Raw genomic sequence first — 18,400 nt, forward strand, 5'->3', positions numbered from 1 at the left:
TCCAGAAGGATTGTAGTTTCATAAATCTGTTATAAACCGGTGAAGTTAGGTAACATAACTGGCAGAGACAAAGCATCACTGAAATGCAAGATGCTGCTTATTGTGCAACAGGTCAAGCAGCAATAATCTGTCTTTTACATTTCTGTTTTGTTGTGTACAAAAATTTTAATGTGCTTCATCTTTGTTTTTGTTTTCAAATGTTACTTTTTATTTAGTTTTAGCATACATGGGAAAAAAAGGTCGTCAGCAAATATTTGTTTGTCATAATTTTCATAGATGACATTAACACTGCTCAGGACTGAAATCAGGCTATGACACTCTTGTACTGATTTTTAATGTGAAACTTAGAATAGTTTTATAGAATATACTTAAACATTCTTAGAAACAGTAGAAAGTAAGTTTACGAAATATTTCATATTTGTTTACAGGAAGCTCTCCAGATATGTAGAGTTATAAATATTTAAGTAAAACTATTTGGTGAAAACTATTGTCTCTTGTTATTGAAAAGCCAGAACTTCCTGCTCTAGCCTCAGCACTGGGTAATAAACTGTCTACTGAGCAATGCTGCTCAGATTTCATTGCGGCATTTGAAAACTTGATGATTTCCTCTGAACCGCCTGATATCAGGCAGGACCTGACACCATTAACCACTTTGTCCTTGCTTTAAACATGGTTTCTCTAGTTGCCGTGGTGATGATGACCTTGCAGCACATTTCTGTGGTACTGCAGCATAAGGTGTTGTGTGAACAAGGAACGAGAAGAGAGACAGCGAGGAGCGATAGAGGGGGCAGAGACAGTGGGCGAATAAAATGAGGCCAGCTACTATTAAAAGACAAGCCACGTTCACAAAGTTGTTTATGTCACATGATACTCATACGAGTGCAGCTTACCAGAAGGTGCGTAGATTTCCGAGAAGGAGAAAGATTTGGGGAGAGAAAAAGTGGAAAACAGAGTGAGAAATATGCATGAAGAGAAATAGAAACAGAGAACAGGTGGGGATCAGAGAAAGATAAATGAAGAAAGATAAGAAAATTCAACTTTTTTCCCTCTTATTTCATCTTATATCCTCTTTTATACCTGCCAGGATTCACCTTGTTTCCCCCTCTCACTACCAGACACCTACCTCTGTCTCCCTCCAACTTGTACTAATTGCTCCTGTTTGCCTCCAATCACTCTTCCTTTAGCCTCTTCCCTTCCCCTGTCACCACCTCTTGTCTCCTTTACTCAATTTGTCTCTCACAGTCTCTACCCCTCCCTTCTTCCCGATGCTCCTGTCAGTATAAAGGGCAGCTCAGGTCGTATATAGATGATGTCCTGGTCAGCCGGTGATGCGGTGTAATACGAAACGTCCAGCATCTGCTTTTTGCTGCTGCAGTCAGCGCCCTTTAACCTCTCGCATTACTGAATTTCTCCTCCCTCCCTCCGTCTTTCCTTCCCTTTTTTTCTTTTGCTTTTCCGAGGGTGCACCAGATAAACCGCTGACTTCTAATCTGTTGTATAAACTTGCTAATTACATTTTAACTGAATTACAATAATCCCTGTGCTTCTAATCAACTATATTTCCAAACATACTAGAAGAGAGCATAAAAACGAGATTTTGAGTCCTTCACTGAAATTTGTAACAGTTAAGGAATGTCTGAACTGTCAACTCACCGCCTAAACAAACAGGACTGTCTGATTGGCAGACAGCAACAAGTTTTCTTTTTTTTAATTTTTTTTTTATTATAGACCAGAGTTTACACTCTGTCTCTTGGGCAATTTAGTTTCAAGGCAAATTGTTTCCTCTCTCTTTCAAGCAAGTTTGACCATTGCTCTTTTTGTCTCTGTCTGTTTGTTGTTTTTAAAGGTCAGCAATAGGAAACCAAACATGTAGCAACCTGGTTTTTTTTCTTCTTTCCTTCCACTTTTTCTCCTTTATTTCTTCTTCTGGAAGTCATTCGAGGTGAATAAATGGCTCCCATCTCTGGCTCCTGTTGACTTCCTCATTCCTTCTCTTTCTCCGTCTGTGCTGCTCTCAGATGCAGGGCTGAATGTGGCTTGTGTTAACAGAGGCAGTTTGATGAAATAAAGTGCAATTCCATGTGGCTTGCACTAAAGGATACACAGCTACTTAAAGCAAAAAATGTGGTGCTGGCTTGACATTGTACACAAACTCACGCACAATTATTATCTCTCGTAGATTATCATTGATGAATAGGATCCACTTTTCATCATGAAGACCACGATTTGTGAATATTCTAATCTATATTCTTTTAACATAACAGTCAGTAACTCAGCAGCAGTGGTGTCACTGGAGGCTAAATTGGTGTGTTTTTTTCTAGGGAGTTGTCATAGCCATAAAAATAATCCAGAGTTCGCCAAACAAGCGGCACCATTTTAGCAGACAGATTAACACAGGATCAGGTGGCTTTCTTTAAACGAGGAGATGCATGAACCCCGGTGACATTCGCAGCATTGCACTCTGCTTTGTGCATGTCGACAGCTGAGGTTGGTCACGAGTGAGGCAAAATGTTTAGCCAAGATTTTATGCTTTTAATGAAGTGTGTATGTTTGTGCGTGTATGTGTGTGTTCAGGGATTCGGGGCGTTAAGGGGCTGGGGGTTGCGTAATATCCTCAGCTTTTTCTACCTCCCTCTCCTCTCCAACTTATTACCTTGGCTAGTTGATCTGATAGTGTAATAATATCTCCTGCCTCTGGCTACGGGAAATGGCCACATGCATTATTCACACATGCTAAGATGCTTATTGATGACTCCTTTATTTATATATTTCCTCAACACCAGAGTCATTTCTCACATTATTTTTTTTTTTACCCTTTCAGTTTTAATCCCTTGTTTTGATATGAGCCTTGTCTAATGAGCCTCATTCACTCTCAGTTTTCAGATGTGTTGTGTTTGTTTGATAGGCATTTAGTTCAAGCTTTTGGCATGAGAGAGCTCTTTGCATGTCGGTGTGACATAGAGGCTAATAATACATGTAGGTGGAGCCCCATTTATTAAATCTGCTTTATTTGATGTTAAAGCTCATGGCAGTTCATTATGCCGTAGCTGTTTCCACTGGGGTATAATACCAGTGCTGTATGAAAGTCCAGAGAAAACATAACTCATTTTGGAAAACTAGCATGACATTGCTTTTTGGACTCTTGGGTGGGTTTGTCTAATCTAATTTTTGTGCATTCTCCAGCTATTTGCTTCCTTTCCATTCATGCAGTCATTGTAAGTGGATCGCATTCTCTTTTATCTCGGTGCATGCCAGAGTTCAATGCTACTGGATATTTTCTCTCTAAACCCACATTCCCTTTCTGCTTAAATCCATAGCCTCTGACACAGCAATTACACACAACATTGGTGAGCTGTGTTTCTGGCTAAAAATTGATACTTAAGGTGTGCAATTGTGTGTGTTTGAATGTTTTTCTTGTTGAGAATCAGTGTTTGTGTAGTGAATGATAACAATAGAGTTGGTTCCATTTCTAAAAGGTATTCATGATATCTAGCTCAGGTAGATTAAGTCAAGTAGATAAAATCCCAAATGCGCAATTTCATAATGCACACAGACCGGCCCACATAAGCATCTTGATTCCGTCTCCTACAATTTTGAATCGATTCACAAATATTAGAAATTGATTTTCTAAATGTTAGTTAATAATGTAAACTCAACTGCGAGGGCAGTGCACCACCCGGACAGTCTATAGCAGTCACAAGCTAGTTACACACGAGTTATCTTGTCAATACATCCATGTATCTTGTAGTTCATCTTCAAAAACAGGAAGTGGTAGTAAACATGTTTTGATTTAATCACTAAATAACTTTGCAAGACAAATATTAGTATATTATGAACTTTTTACACTGTCACTCAGACACTAAAGTTAGCGGAGTGGAGCAGCAAACTTCAGCAGTATCAAACAAGACTGGCTGACAAACACACACTGCAGCATTAAACAAATTAAACCAACTCTAAGGTGAAGAAAATAACTCAGTGCTCAGTCTGTTTCACCTCAAGAACCCTGCAGCAAGCAGCAAAACAGTGATGGCTTTCCTCAGAGCTAACGGTGCAGCAGAAGCTGCTCTTCACTGCTGGAGACATAACATTAATAACACAGCGGAGCACTCCGCCCAGGGGTGGATTTAGTGATTTGAGGTCCCAGGCAAACTCTCTCTTGCTTTATTTTCACCCTCTCTCTAACTGAGAATGTTAGTATTGGCAGTGGTAGAAGAAGTACTCAAAACTTTTATTCTGAAGTAAAACTATTAATACAGCACAGTAAAAGTCAGTATTTAAATTTTTACTTTAAAGTGAAGAGTGAAACATAGGTATTATTAGCACAGTGTACTTACATGTACTTAACTTGTGTTCAAGGTGGAGCTTTTAATTCTTATATAATGCTGGATAATTTAATGAATAATATTAATCATCATTTTATCATTTTATTTTTTATATTTTATGAGTAAAATCTGAATCTGCAATGTAACCAGTAACATTTATCTCTCAGGTAAATGTAGTGGTACAATGTTTTCCTTGGAAGTAGAAGTAGAATTATACAGTTGCATATTTTTTAAGTGCTTGGAGGACCTTTTGTAAGTTATTTTGGGGTATAATGAGTTAAAATAGTAACATAATTCAATATTTTTCATGTCTAAACATCATAATAAAGTCTGTGCCTGACTCCGCCTCCCCCTCATTTTGTTATTCTCATACAGGCAGGAGACTTTCAAATTGATTAATTAATTAATTAATTAATTAATTAAGTTAATGAAGTTAACTTTTTAAGATAAAAAGGCTGCAGACCATTTATCTTAATTGCTAGTTATGTTTCATATTGTATTGCAGTAAACTAAGTACACCAGTGAATTGTTTCAGTATGGAGCAACAGACTGAAAATAGTGCCTCCTTTTCTATTCATTCAATTGAGAATCTATTGTGAATCAGAATTGAAATGTGAGATTCCCAAAGATTCCCAGTCCTAATTAGATAATTTCAGATAGCAATAAATAAGGTTATTCATAAAACTTTGTTTGACTAGTTTATTATGCTACTGAACCCACCCGTCACACACTGTGCCTTCACACGCCAGGCACCACCACCACAGGTAAATTCTCAACGTGTGGGAAACACTGTATCTAAATATAATAAGTACATAAGTGCATTTAAAGGAACAGTTCAACATTTAGGGAAAAATGCTTACTTGTATTCTTGCCACGAGAGAAGATTGATGTCACTTTCATAAATGTTTCTTATAGTAAATAATACTGAAACAACAAAATTAAAAAAAAAACAAAAAACGTCATATCTCATTTGTTTAACTGGTGATGACACGAAAAATGCAAAGCTTTAGCCGCATAACAGTTTGCTTTGCATAAATACTAGAAGTAGGGGAAAACTTGCTTGTCTCTGACCCACATAAAACTACAATGTGTAGTTTGAATAAACAAACAAGGTGGAACGTGTTCATTTTAAGCTTTAGAGGTGCTGGTAGGTGGATTTTGTTATCTTTGGGCAGAATCTGATTCGAGATTCCAGCCAAACTGGCTACTTGGTTGTAGTTTCATATTTAATGGACATACATGAGAATGGTATCAATCTTATCATCTAATGCTCAGCAAGAAAGGCAAAAAAAGCTATATTTCCCAAAGTGTTGAATTAGTCTTTCAAGTAAAAAACCTTAAAATTGAATTCATTGCATTATATATGTAGGTCCTTTTATTTGCAGACAAGAAATGCCACCTACTATCCTGACATCTGTGCGATAGAAAGAAAGAGGGAAAGTTATAGGAGAGGTCAGGAAGTAAGTAAGAATAGGCGATGCAGAAGACTAATTTTGCCACTCCATATTTAATGCACTGGTAATGGTAGCCCTCTCCGTATTCTCTTTCCTTGCCACATTCCTCCTGCCAGATACAGTGGGCTGCCCTGGCCTCTTGCACACACACATGCACTGCCCAAAATATCAACTTCGGGCTGAAAAAGTAGTTCACCACAGATGTGACTGGCCTAAATAGTCAAAGAGGGCATGACACATAAGCAATCAATGTTTGACCAAGGGAGTATTTTTACTTTTTCTCTTCCTTCCACTCTCCCTTTGCTATTTATTTCACGTTCATTTTACTTCAAACCACCTGTTTTTTTTTTGTTGGTTTTTTTATTATTGTTTTTGCAGTATTAGTGGTTGCAGATCTGAAGAAAAAAAAAACCAATCCTTAGATGCTATGCTATCACTGTTAAATATCATCAGTTTGTGAAGTTCAGGGTGTTCCAGGAGTTATTTTGTGATAAATAATTGTAAATCACCCTCTTTCAACCTGACTCATCTTCTTTTTCAGTTTGTGATTTCCCTGAATGCGTTGTGACAGTTCCCAGAGAGAAATGCCTGCTTTTTTGTGCATCCACTACATGTAGGTAGCAAAAGAGATCGGCATACTAGGTTTATTATAGTAGACTGAGAACTGAAGTTTTTCAGTCAAGTTAAGGACTTGAGGTCTATTGACAAAGCTCATTCTATTGTCTTTTGACCAATTGATGCATTTAAGTGAAAGAAAAGTGTCACTTTGGTGTGTTCACTTGCTGGTGGGAAACGCTGACATCCAAGGCTGCAAAAAAGTAATCCTTTAATGCAAGATACTACCACTTACAACTTTTTCCACATCATTCATCAGTGTTGCTGTTTGTCCTCATGGCTTCGTTTTCTAATACAATAGCCAGTGTTTGGCAGCTGGTCTTTATGTTTGGGATGTTAGTGTTTCCCACCAGCACAAATAAACTCAACAGGCCACATCAGCCCAACAGACAAAGACCAGCTTGCTTTCTGTTTCTGAATCAAACCAAAATAATGACAACTAGTAGGCTCCTAGCTTGCATACGGTATGTAGGAACATGACAGTGAATAACAGGTCTACTTCAGTAACCAGGCGTTTCCCTAAATAAAGTCCTTTTAAAGTTGCCCACAAACTTCTGTCTCAATGGCTGCTTTATATAAAGATCATGTCATCCTTTCCTGATATCATATTCACAAACACATTATATCTGCTAGAGTGTGGGGGGCCTAGAAGTGATGTAACCATATGTGGGATGAGGGCACTTAGTGTAAGCGTAGCAGCTGTGGGAGTTTTGGGGGGCAGTCGGTGCTTTCAACATCTGAATGTGAGCACAGAGGTCAGAAAGTGGATGATTTAACGAGCGTGTGAGAATATGTTTAACAAAATAAAAATGCACAAGTAAAACAATATGTCATCACTTGATTCCTTCCTCTCTCTCTGTGATGAGCAACCTCACATAGTCCTATCTCTCATCTCACTTGGCCATCTGCCAACTGTGATGCTGGAACCATTCAGCCAGCTGATTGGGTGTTTCCAGTCTCACCAGGGATGGGCAGGTTTATAAGTCACTGACTACTCAGTGACAGTGCATACTTGGATACTTGAACACTTGCTCTGTTGTTATTGATACCTATGTTGTCATTTTGTTTTTGCAATGTGGGTGCAAAGTTGCAATGTTTCTGCACTTAAATAGCACGTGTTTGTGCCAATAACTTACAGCACAGGTTTCTTCTTTCTTAGGTAGGAAAGGGTCATTTGAAGTAGTTCTCTGAAGTAATGATTCAGTTTTTACATGTGTTATAGAGATTGAGAAAGTGTAGAAGTTCCTAGTTTGAAGTTCCTATTGTTTTGTTATTTTCTTTTAATTTAAATTTATCTGGTATCAAAGTTGTTAAAGACTGACCTGTGCCAATCATAATAAGCATTTCAAAGTAATTATTACTATAAAAATCAAAATGAGATTGTCATAAACAACAGTCTAAGATTTCTAATATTATCCATTCCTGCAAGTCACTGTTTCTCTCTCTCTCTCTCTTTCTTCTTCCTCTTGATCTCTCTCTTCTTCACTGTCTTCCTTATAAATAAATTGTCTGTGCCTGAATGCGTGAGCTTTACTGTTAGCGATATGGTGTTTGATTTGATTTTCCAGTTGAGAGCCTGGCAGTGTCTGTGAGGGCTACTGTGAGAGAGGATCTGCAGGAGAATGAATGGGAAACATGTTCCAATGAAGCTGTGTGTATGAATCTGAATGTGTGTGTGAATGTATTAGCCTCTGTGCGCGCGCACGTGTGTGTGCGTGAAGCCATGCTCCACTGACACTATTCCCTCCCTCTCCACAGAGAGAAGTGCCTTCTTTCGCTGACCCCTGTGGCTGTTTGGCTCCACTGAAGCCGCCTCTGCCTCTGTGCCTGTACATGTCTGCCGGAGTTGCCAGCCACACCAGGAGCCGCAGGACTGCTAGGACTGCCAACCCCGTCCACTGAGCCAGTCCCCACACCACTGACACCTCCCTCCCTCCATCGCCTGCTCTGTTTGCCAGCCAGAACTCTCTCCATCTATGCCACTCAACCCTCCTCTGTGGAAGTCAACCACTCCCTCCTCTGCAGACAGAGCCTGATGCTGAAGACAGACAGCTTTTATCAGCTCCTGTGAGCGGAAGGAGATTGTCTCTTTGGTGTCCCCTCCACCAAAGCCTACTCCTCCTCCTCCTCCTCCTCCTCCTCCTTCTCTTCCTCTTTCTCCTCCTTCCTCCTTTCCTCCAGCCCTGCATCTTTTCATCATGGGCCAACTCGATCGATAATGTGTTTTGCCATTCGTCTCATCTGACAGTTCAGCCAAGGAGCGAGGCGATTGAGAGAACTTGTGTGTGTGCGTGTGTGTGTGTGTTTGAGAGAGAGGACGAGAGAGAGAGATTACAAAGCAAACCTCTGTGGCCATCACCAGCTCAGGCCCTGGGTGACAGGCGGTGAAGGATTCCTATTACAGCCACAAACAGACTCTTATGATGGGCCGCAGGTGGTAGGCGAGTCCCAGGCCTCACAGGCTTCACCTCAGAGTCAGACCCTCTGGAGATAACCTCTTAAGACTGGCTTTTTCCCATGTCATTTACTTATTCATTCTCACCATTTGTCCCAGTGTCATTAGAAACGTGCAGACGCACACGTAATTGCATTTGCTGGATACCTATTACTTTCAATCAACCCCTCCTGCCTGGCTCAAAATGGCGGTGAATGTGACACCGATCCGGGACACGAAGTGGCTGACGTTGGAGGTTTGTCGGGAATTCCAGAGAGGAACATGTTCACGACCGGACAGTGAGTGCAAGTTTGCCCACCCTGCCAAGAGCTGTCAAGTGGAAAATGGCAGAGTCATTGCCTGTTTTGACTCACTCAAGGTGAGTATGACAAACACCTGTGATGTTCATTCACCACACAGCCCTGTTTGCTTTTTTGTCTGGCTTGCGAGGTTGACAAGCACTGTCTCAGGAAGTTTTAAGTGTTTACTTTGGGGTTTTAGGGATGCTAGAATTTAGGAAGAATGTGTAGCTGGTGATTCAGGCTTTGATACAGAAAAGTTCAGGAAAGGCTTTTAATTCAGGAGGATTGAGTATAGTTTGTAGTAAGGAAACAAGGAAGGAAACAGCAATGATTTTGCTGCAGAGTGAGATATTGTGTCTTAAGAGTACCACGAGGTTAAGCCATGGCAAGGGGATAAATGCATACAATGCCAGTCAAACCTGTGGACACATTTTCCCATTCACTTGAATGAGAATGTGTCCAAATGTCTGACTGGTACTGTATCTGTATAAATATGTTTGTGTGCCTTGGTAAGCTGAGATGAGGCCACAATCGCATTATGGGAATCAGTCTCAGAGTTTCCTTCTCTGGTACAAAACTTTAAGGCAGGACCGTCTGTTGGCACATTGCAAAAGTTTCTGTGTGATCGTCACATCAACAGGCTGAATGGGAAACAGAAGTAGGACAGCACACTGTGTGTTTCATGTTTGTATGTGAGTCTGCAAGTGTATGTCTGTGTGTGTTATTTTGAGGTCATGCAGCACAGTGGGGTGTTCTCAGAAGGCTCTGTAATTTACTATCTATTTTTGCCCTGGCACTGAGACAACACACTCCCACTATGCAGCTTCTCTCTCTCTCTCTCTCTCTCTCTCTCTCTCTCTCCCTCGCACTCTCTCTTGTTCTCTCTCTCTCTCTCTCTCTCTCTCTCTCTCTCTCTCTCTCTCTCTCTCTCTCTCTGAGATGGAGGGAGGGAAAATAAAAAAATGAGAGAAGATGGAAAGAGGGGAATATAGAATGGACTGGTTTGAGAAGTTGTGTTGAAAATATATATGAAGTGTTTCATCACAGAATGCTGAATGTCCATTGTGACAAAAAATGTTTGCCTGATGCTTGAAAGCACAGCTGATTAAAATGTCTTTATTGTCAGTAGACTGTGACCAAAGTACTTGAGTTTAAAAGCTTCTTAGTGAGTTTGATTTTTATGTCATTATGTAATTTTTGTCACAGTATGTCAACCAACCCTATCTCCCCAAAAATTAAGTTCATATATTCTCTTAATTTTATTTTTGCAGGTATTTGGTCATAAACCTAACCCTAAACATATTGAGCAAATCAAAATTTTGTTGTTAATTTTTTGTTGTTAAGCGTTGTCAGTTTCAAGGCAATCAATTCAATAGTTGCTGAGACATTTCACTTAAAACCATAAATGTCAACTTCATGGTGGCACTAGATGAAAAGCCAGGGGATCACCAAGTCAGTAGGATTCATTCTCTGGGGACCATGAATGTCTTCACAAAATTTCACATCAATTCAACCAATAGTTGTTGAGATATTTCAATCACTAAGTGGCTAAACAGTAAACACAGCCCGCCTCATGCTTCAAGTCAGCATTGATTTTTTCAGTATATAACAAAGTACAACCAACCTTGACCAGTTAAGTTGAGTTGCCTAAACTTAACCTTAAAACCATTAATCATGCTTTAGTTGCCATGAGCGAATATTGTTGGTAAAAGAAGTTAAAACCTGTTGTTTGTTGTTTTGTCGAATGTATTTTCTAGCTTCAACTAAAACTAAGCTATCAAGAAAAGAGAAGTTTTGACAATAATGAAAATACATTTAAATAAGATACAACACATTATCTCATCAGTTATAAATATATGGTACTCAGCTGACAGTTGTGAACAGTCATTAACTGCGGGTATGCATCTGGTCACACACAAAGGGTCAGCTGTGGCAGCATGGCTGAGAGCCAAGCACAAACACTGGGCTTCTGTAACAAAGTATATGACACATAAATATGTACATATTAAATGTACATATGCAGGATATGAGTTCACGTACCTCAACACATGCCTGCGTGTGTCACACAAACCTCACAATGTGAAATGTGTTGGATACAGAGATATCAGTTTAGTCAATCTGGGCATTTTGGCTCAAGTGGGCACAATGATTCTGGATCCCAGAGTTCTGTCTACCGTGTTGTGCACATGTCCTGTAATTTGTCTCCTATCTGATTGGCAAGCAGGGTGTTACTCAGTGTAACTGGAGACCAGAGCTGGAAGTCAGTCAAGCCAGGCCAGGCTGTAGCTTACCCCGGTTTATAACTGGGGGGATTTCTTGTTAAGCCAGGCACTGTGTTATTACAACTCTGGGCTGCTTGGTTGGAGTTGGGGTGTCTTGGGTGGGTTGAGTAGGTACAGGTAAGGCAGGAATGGATAAGGGGGACTGCTGGGGCATCGTATGGATCATGAAAACAGTCATGCAGACTGAGCCGGAGAGTGCGAGAGCAGGCGCAGCAGGGAATGTGCGAGGAAGCGTAACTCTGTACTCAGAGCCCTTCCCTGCTCTCAGTGCCAGGACATTCCACAGTCTACCTCCCTTCCCTGCCTCCATGACAGTATGATAGATCTGCTTTATCTGCAGATGAATTCATAAAACATAGCTAGGCATGGAGAGAGGGGCAAGGGGATAGGGAAGGACAGACAGGAGGATGTGGAGAGAAAAAAAAGGGAGTAAAGGAATGGATGGTGGTACACGTGGCTTCACACTCCTGGACAATTTGTCATACCACCTGCCCTTCAATTCTTTTGAAACGCAGTCCGGCTAAAGAATTGAGGGCCTGTAGCAGGAAGAATAAAAAGGCATAAGGATAGCTCTCTCTTGCTTTTTCCACTTTTGCATTCTCTCTCAGATTTCATACATTTAGTCTTTAACTACAGGTTCTTGTAGGCTTAACAGTTGGTCTGTATGAATAGATGTCTTTATTTTTCCCTCTCTGTTCATGGTCTTCATTCAGCCATTCTGTGTTATCTCAAAAAAAGGTGTTTGTCAGCGGTGAATGTAGTGGAAAGTTCCATTTGATGGGTGACATAACAGAAGATGAAGTGATAGAAGCCAACAGGAAATCAGTCAGAGGCAGAGACTCTGTGGGATTGGCTGATATTAGTGAGAGATTGACCCTCTCATCCTGGAATCACTGAAGATGAGCAACCTTACAAAGAAGGGAGGGAATACACAGTACAAATTTGAAATAATTTCATTTATTCATTCATGGTTGTCAGGAGTACAGCTAAAAACTGTTGACAAATGCTTTAAACAACCTGTTCATGTTTTCGTGATGAGTGATTTTTCAGCAGTCTAGATGTGCAGATTTTTTGCTCAAGTTGAAATATGATAACATTTAATGCACACTCATGCACTCAAGCATCCCATTGACTTTATACACAATCATGCTGAGTCAAAAATTTGCTTTACATCATGTCTGACTACACCGTGGGAGTAATGACTGTCCATTCTCAGTAGCAATGGCAGACGTAGCATAATGTTGAACCTGCGCAAAATGTTTTGGTTGTGTATATAAAGACCAGGACATTCACACTGGAGATCACCAATTTGCATCCTGTCTACTTTGAACAGTCAAAGTTGATTTCTTTTAGCTTTGATGGTTGTCTTTCTCTAACCTTAAGCAAGTAGTGTTAGTTGCCTAAACTTAACCAAATTTAAGCAATAGACGTGGCAGATCAGAAAACTCTCATGAGTCATTCTTGGAACAGCCATTTTGGAAGACACTGACAAACAACCGGTCATGTCATTAGGTATGAGGACTTGTTGGATAACTGTCATCTTTTTATGAGAGAAAAAAATCATAGGAAATTTGTTTATCCTCTTGGCTTCTGTTACAGGAATTCAGCAGTGTGATGCTATTAGCAGCTGGAAAAAAAAATAAAAAAGGAAATCTGGGGGTATTTAGGCTAACTTAAGACAATAAACTCACACTGGGCTATGATGGGAAACAGGTGAGAGTGAGCCAAAGAGCCACAGGGGCTCCACTACAGTATGCTGGACTGGCTACTGATGCACATGCTGCAATTGTCTGACAATGGAATGAATGAAGTCATTTCTTGTGATTTTTAAGATTTTCATCTTTTATACCCTGGCTACTCAGTGCGTGGCCCCTGGACCATGGGCCCGCAGAGCCTCAGTTTTACATGTAGACCTACAGTATGTAACACAATTAACTTGATTAGCAGAAACCACTTCCACACCCATCTTGGGGCAGTACGTAGTTGGTATACACTTCAATTGTGGCAAGAGGTGAGCAGGTTAAACCCCCATCTGATGAGAAGGCCATGTCGAATTATGGATTGTTTTATGATAAAACAAAATCGGCCTGAGAAAGAAACCACAACACAGGTGTAATTTTGTGAAACGAGGATGAATTTTGACGATGGAGAGGAAGAGAATGGACTGACAAATGAGTGCGAGGGAGAACAGGTTAGCAAAAAGATGAGCACAGAAAGTTCTATGAAAAATATACAGATGAGTCGCCTTAAACCCACTGTGCTTACTATGCCAGAAGACACGCTCTGTTTTAAAACCATGCAAGCCAGTATCAACAACAAATTTCACCTGGCAGCAACCTGAAACCTGAACCTGAGTTATAAAATGAGCAACTACTGCTCTGATTAAATGGCAGCAAAAACTTGATTGGTGTCAACTGCTAAAAGACTAACAGAGGCGACATATGAAATGGATGCATCGATCCTGGCAAAGCATAAGAAAGCATTTACAGATGTAGGTATAGTGAATGACTGTTTTTTGCCATCTGGAGAAACTGTGTATGCTGAAGAGGCCATTCTAAAACACATAAACAACCATAATTTGAGGGGTTGAAGAAATTGGCAAAGACTTCTACCAGCAGATGAACCAAGATCTGGCAGCCAGCCTGTGTTACAGCTTGGCACTGGATGAGAGCACTGACATTAGTGATGTTACTCAACTATGCACCTGGGTCCGGTTCCTCAAAAACGTCTCTTTTCATGAAGAACTTTTGTGCATACTGCTAATACAAGGCCAGAAGAGGGGAGCGTACATGTCAAATGCATGTTTTCTGACGAGAACAATCTCAGCTGATCAAAACATGCATCTGTATGCACCCTAATGCATAGGAAAGTAAAGGAAGTTATAGGGCTGTTGAGGCTGAGGGAGGATATCCCCAATTTTGCCACGTTCCACTGCATTATTCACCAAGAGGCGCTCCTTGCAAACCTCAGCTTCATCCTCTCCAGAGTCCTGAATCATCGCCAATTCTGCTGTTGCAAGAATGCGAGACAGAATACAGAGACTTTGTCATGCACAATGAGGTACGCTGGTTATCTCGTGGCAGGGTGCTGGAGAGGTTTTAGAGTCTTCTGCCTCAAATCCACAAATTCCTTTCGAGCAAAGGGGAGAGAAGAGCTGGACTTGGTGAATCCAGTGGGTACTGAAGCTGGCCTTATTGATAGAGAATGCCAAAACAATGATACCAGCAGAAATAGTGATTTAATTTCTCTTAGTCTATCCTTGCAGGCAATATGCTTTGTGTGGTCGTAGCTTTCCACAACAAAATTTGTTGTTAAGCAGTGTTGTTCACGTTTCTCAACAAGACCCAGACTTCTGCAAAATTTCAACAACACTTCTGTGGAAGTCTCTGAGGAAAGACTTTGAATCAAGATTCAAAGGACTGCAAGGAGTTTTTTGACTTCACTGAGAACCCATATAAGGTTTGAGTATCATCTCTGACCCCAGTCATCACAAGCTGGTCTCCTGACCGTGCTGCAGTGAATGTCAAATTATTGAGCTGCAGTCAAATGAGATCCTCAAAACTAAAATTGGAGCAGGTGTACACCACTTTTGGAACATGGTGTCTGTCAGTGAGTGCCCAGCTGTGAAGAAGTTTGTGCAGAAGGGAATGTCCTGTTTTGTAAGTACGTACACGTGTGGATCCACATTTTCCACCATGAACATTGTGAGAAGAAAACACGGGAACAGACAAACCAATTCTGACATGGACTGACATGACTAAAGACAAGTACAACGCAACAAGATTCAAGCAACAGCAGAGATAGCTTTGCAAGTTCAAATATAACATAATAGCAATTTACCCCAAATTTTATAAATAAAGTGTTTTTTTCAGTTATTATTGCGTTATTAGGCATTTTATCTTACTAAGATTTTACACAAGCCTGATCACTGAGATCTGTCACTGTGGCCCAGTGTAAAAAATAGTGAGTACCACTACTTCAAATAGACATTTTACTACTTTTTTCCATCCATAAAATGTCACTATTTAAAACCCATTGTAACAGCTAAAAGCCACCGTTCTCAATATAATTTATTGAAAACTGGCATCTTTAATAGGCCATCTTTTAAGCTTATAGGGCTGAGTATTTGATCCTCAAAATATTTGGGGTGGTTCATTAGGTGGATGAAAATCTTTAGACACAATCTCAAAATGGTTCAGTGTTAAAATTTAGAAGATGCTAATATTGGTAATGTGTATATTAGGAATAGATATGAATGATTTTAGTTTCAGGGAGTAGTTGTTGTAATTGTAGTTTTCCCATCTACAAAGATCTTTCTTCATCTGTTGATTATATTTTTCCCAAAACAGAGATTGTGTTTACATGCAGTCTAACAAGCCAATGTACTTATTGTTAATCTTACTAGTGTTCAACATCCATGTCCTCCAGCCCATAATCAATAGCATTTTCTGCCAAGAACTTGATTAAAATAGCACAATGTTTTGAAATGCAAATACAAAGTGAGAAAGATTCCCACGACAAATGCTATGAGGAAACACTGGCATAAAAGCAGAACAGTGGCATGGAAAATGTTGAAATAACCTAACTTTGAGTTTAGTATGTTGTAATTTAGCTTGTGTTGTCTTTACATTGTCAGTAATATTAAATTCACAGTGGAAGAAGGTAGTTTTCACATGGATTCAGTCCCAGAGTTTCATCTGTGCTTTAGAGTTCATGTGTTAATTATTAAAATGTTATAAGAGTTTGTTGGAGCCTTGGCTCCACCTGATGTGTATGATGCATGATAACGCAAAATCTCCTGAGAACTGTTATGTTGCAATTCAAAGTTACATAAGACATATGTCTTACTGAATTCAAAGGAAAGCGGGATGATGTAAAGAGCTTAACATTTATATTACATAAAATTACCACAACGTATCTTTTCCCTGAATGAACTAAAAGGAGCATTTGGTACAAAAAGTGAGTTCTAATCATGTGACGTCAAATAAAGAAGTTCACCATACAAATCTCACCTTTCTTGTACAATGGAAGTCTGTGACAGCCAATTCTTATGAAAGTGGCACACTGATAGAGGAAATTTGGGTTTGTACTGTAATACAAGTATTTTGCTATTTTGGACTGTTGTATTCGGTTTAGTGTTTAAGTTAGGAAGTGACCAGTATAAATATGTCACTCTCTATTTAACAATCTGTCAGTAATTACATGTTACACAATGTTTTTGAAAATAATACATATCTGGTTAAATGTCATACAACTAGACAACTCAAATTTAGATGCCACCATATTGAACAGACATTGGTTTGATTTGATTTGAGTGGAGAAAGTGTTTGGCAAAGACAAAACACTCTTTATAGTTGAAGTATAGTAATGTTTTATTTCTACTATTTTCCGGCCAGTGTTACATCTGACTGTTATCAACTAGAGACAAACTTACCTTATATTTGGCACTCTGGGGCGTTACTTTCACACCCTGTCCACCTGCAGTGGTGTAAAGGTGTCTTATGAAGACTGAATTGGTGAATTGGACAGAGCATAGCTGACCAGACAAATGCTGTTTCAGGCCTCTGGGCCATTTAGGAAAGAAAAAAGCATAGAAACCAATTTTAATTTTTTAAAAGACAGTTATCAGTATGGCTGGATTGTGACTTTGGTCTGCTCCAAGGTCTGGTCTACACTTAGTCCCGACTGAGTAGTGACTCATAAAAAAAGGAGTTTGACACACCTACCAGCTGAGACATAATTAGAGATAAACAATATAATTAAAAAAAGATAATGTCTTTTAATATTTATCCAAAATTCCAAAAAGCACTTAAATAAAAAGCATAGAATTCAAATTATTAAAATCCAAATTGAAAATCATTAAAAGCACCTCCACAGCTTTTGTAAACCCAATAATGTGCCATCTGAAGGAACAATGTACAAGTACTTTAATGTACAATATGTGCATGCCTACCAGCTGGGACAATCAATGCAGCATGTTTAGAAATATGTTTCTGATACATATTCATATGACTAGCAGTCCCTCATGTTGTGGTGACTGTAGGCTGTATTATAAAGAGTACAACTCACACAACACGGACATTCATATTGCGCAGACACAGCTACTCAAACATGAGCTAGGCAACACTGGGAATGTATGGTGACCTAAGTCCTCAAAAAGACGTACAAAAATGTACTTGTGTATGAGAGGGAGAGTGCGAGAGAGAGGAAAGCAGAGAGAACAGATAACAAGAAAATAGGTAAGGCAATATGTATTGAGATGAGAGCCCTGTGGAAAACAGGTATAGGTGTGTGTGAGTGTGTGTGTAAGTGCACAGAGGGATGCAGTATATTGGATAAGAACCCTTTGAAAGGGAAACGTACTCCAACAGTGTTAATCTGGTCTGTATCTGTATTCTACTGTCATGCTCTTCGCTCTCATCCTCTCCTCTCATTACCTCTGTTAATCTGTCTCTACTCAACCCACCCCAAACCCTCCCTCCTTCTCCCTGTTCTTCTTTTTTCTCCCCTAGCATCCCAGACACTTTCATTTCCATTTCACACACTGTGATTTTTATCTTTTTTTTAATCGATTTTCATCATATTTTGGAGAGACATTTGTTTTTTTTTCTGACTATTGTTACTGTGGCCAACCATCAGGAGGAGATGATTCATACCTGATAGATGCCGCTTACCTGTCTTCTGTGTGCGTCATTGGCCTTTGGTCTGCAGGGGTCGCTAAGGGTGGTTGTGTTTAGACTACACATGAAAACAACGTGTGTCCACAGTAGGGGTTTAGGTTGTTGTGTCTGAGCAGTCTTAACTTCATTGTTATCCAAAACCTCAGTTTTTTCTTTCCAAACAACAATTTGAGGCTAGTGTTTTAGAAATCATCCACTTTGGGGACCGTTTACACAAAGCTTGATATAGGCTTGTGTATTAGATCTTACATCTCCAGTCAGTAATTTTAACAAATAAACCACAATGTTTCTTTCTCTACATACTTTTTATG

The 18,400-nt window shown here is 39.7% G+C and overlaps 2 protein-coding genes across 8 annotated transcripts in view; one reads left to right on the forward strand and one right to left on the reverse strand.

Moving 5' to 3' along the window:
* Positions 1-970, reverse strand: part of LOC121898609 (succinate receptor 1-like) — a 43,254-nt gene extending 42,284 nt beyond the window's left edge. The window contains exon 1 of the mRNA XM_042413837.1: positions 891-970. The gene's annotated coding sequence lies outside the window, so the exon portion shown is untranslated. The remainder of the gene's footprint in view (positions 1-890) is intronic.
* Positions 1-18,400, forward strand: part of LOC121898608 (muscleblind-like protein 1) — a 74,306-nt gene that overhangs the window by 16,458 nt on the left and 39,448 nt on the right. For 6 of the 7 annotated variants that reach the window (XM_042413829.1, XM_042413828.1, XM_042413832.1 and 3 more), the window contains exon 2: positions 8,150-9,204. In XM_042413829.1, the coding sequence (XP_042269763.1) occupies positions 9,031-9,204 (174 nt within the window). In that variant the 5' untranslated portion in view covers positions 8,150-9,030. Of the gene's footprint in view, positions 1-2,464; positions 2,488-8,149; positions 9,205-18,400 lie in introns of those variants that run through there. The other variant, XM_042413830.1, reaches the window with a different exon arrangement.

Source organism: Thunnus maccoyii, chromosome 6 (assembly GCF_910596095.1).
Source record: "Thunnus maccoyii chromosome 6, fThuMac1.1, whole genome shotgun sequence".
NCBI classification, from domain to species: domain Eukaryota; kingdom Metazoa; phylum Chordata; class Actinopteri; order Scombriformes; family Scombridae; genus Thunnus; species Thunnus maccoyii.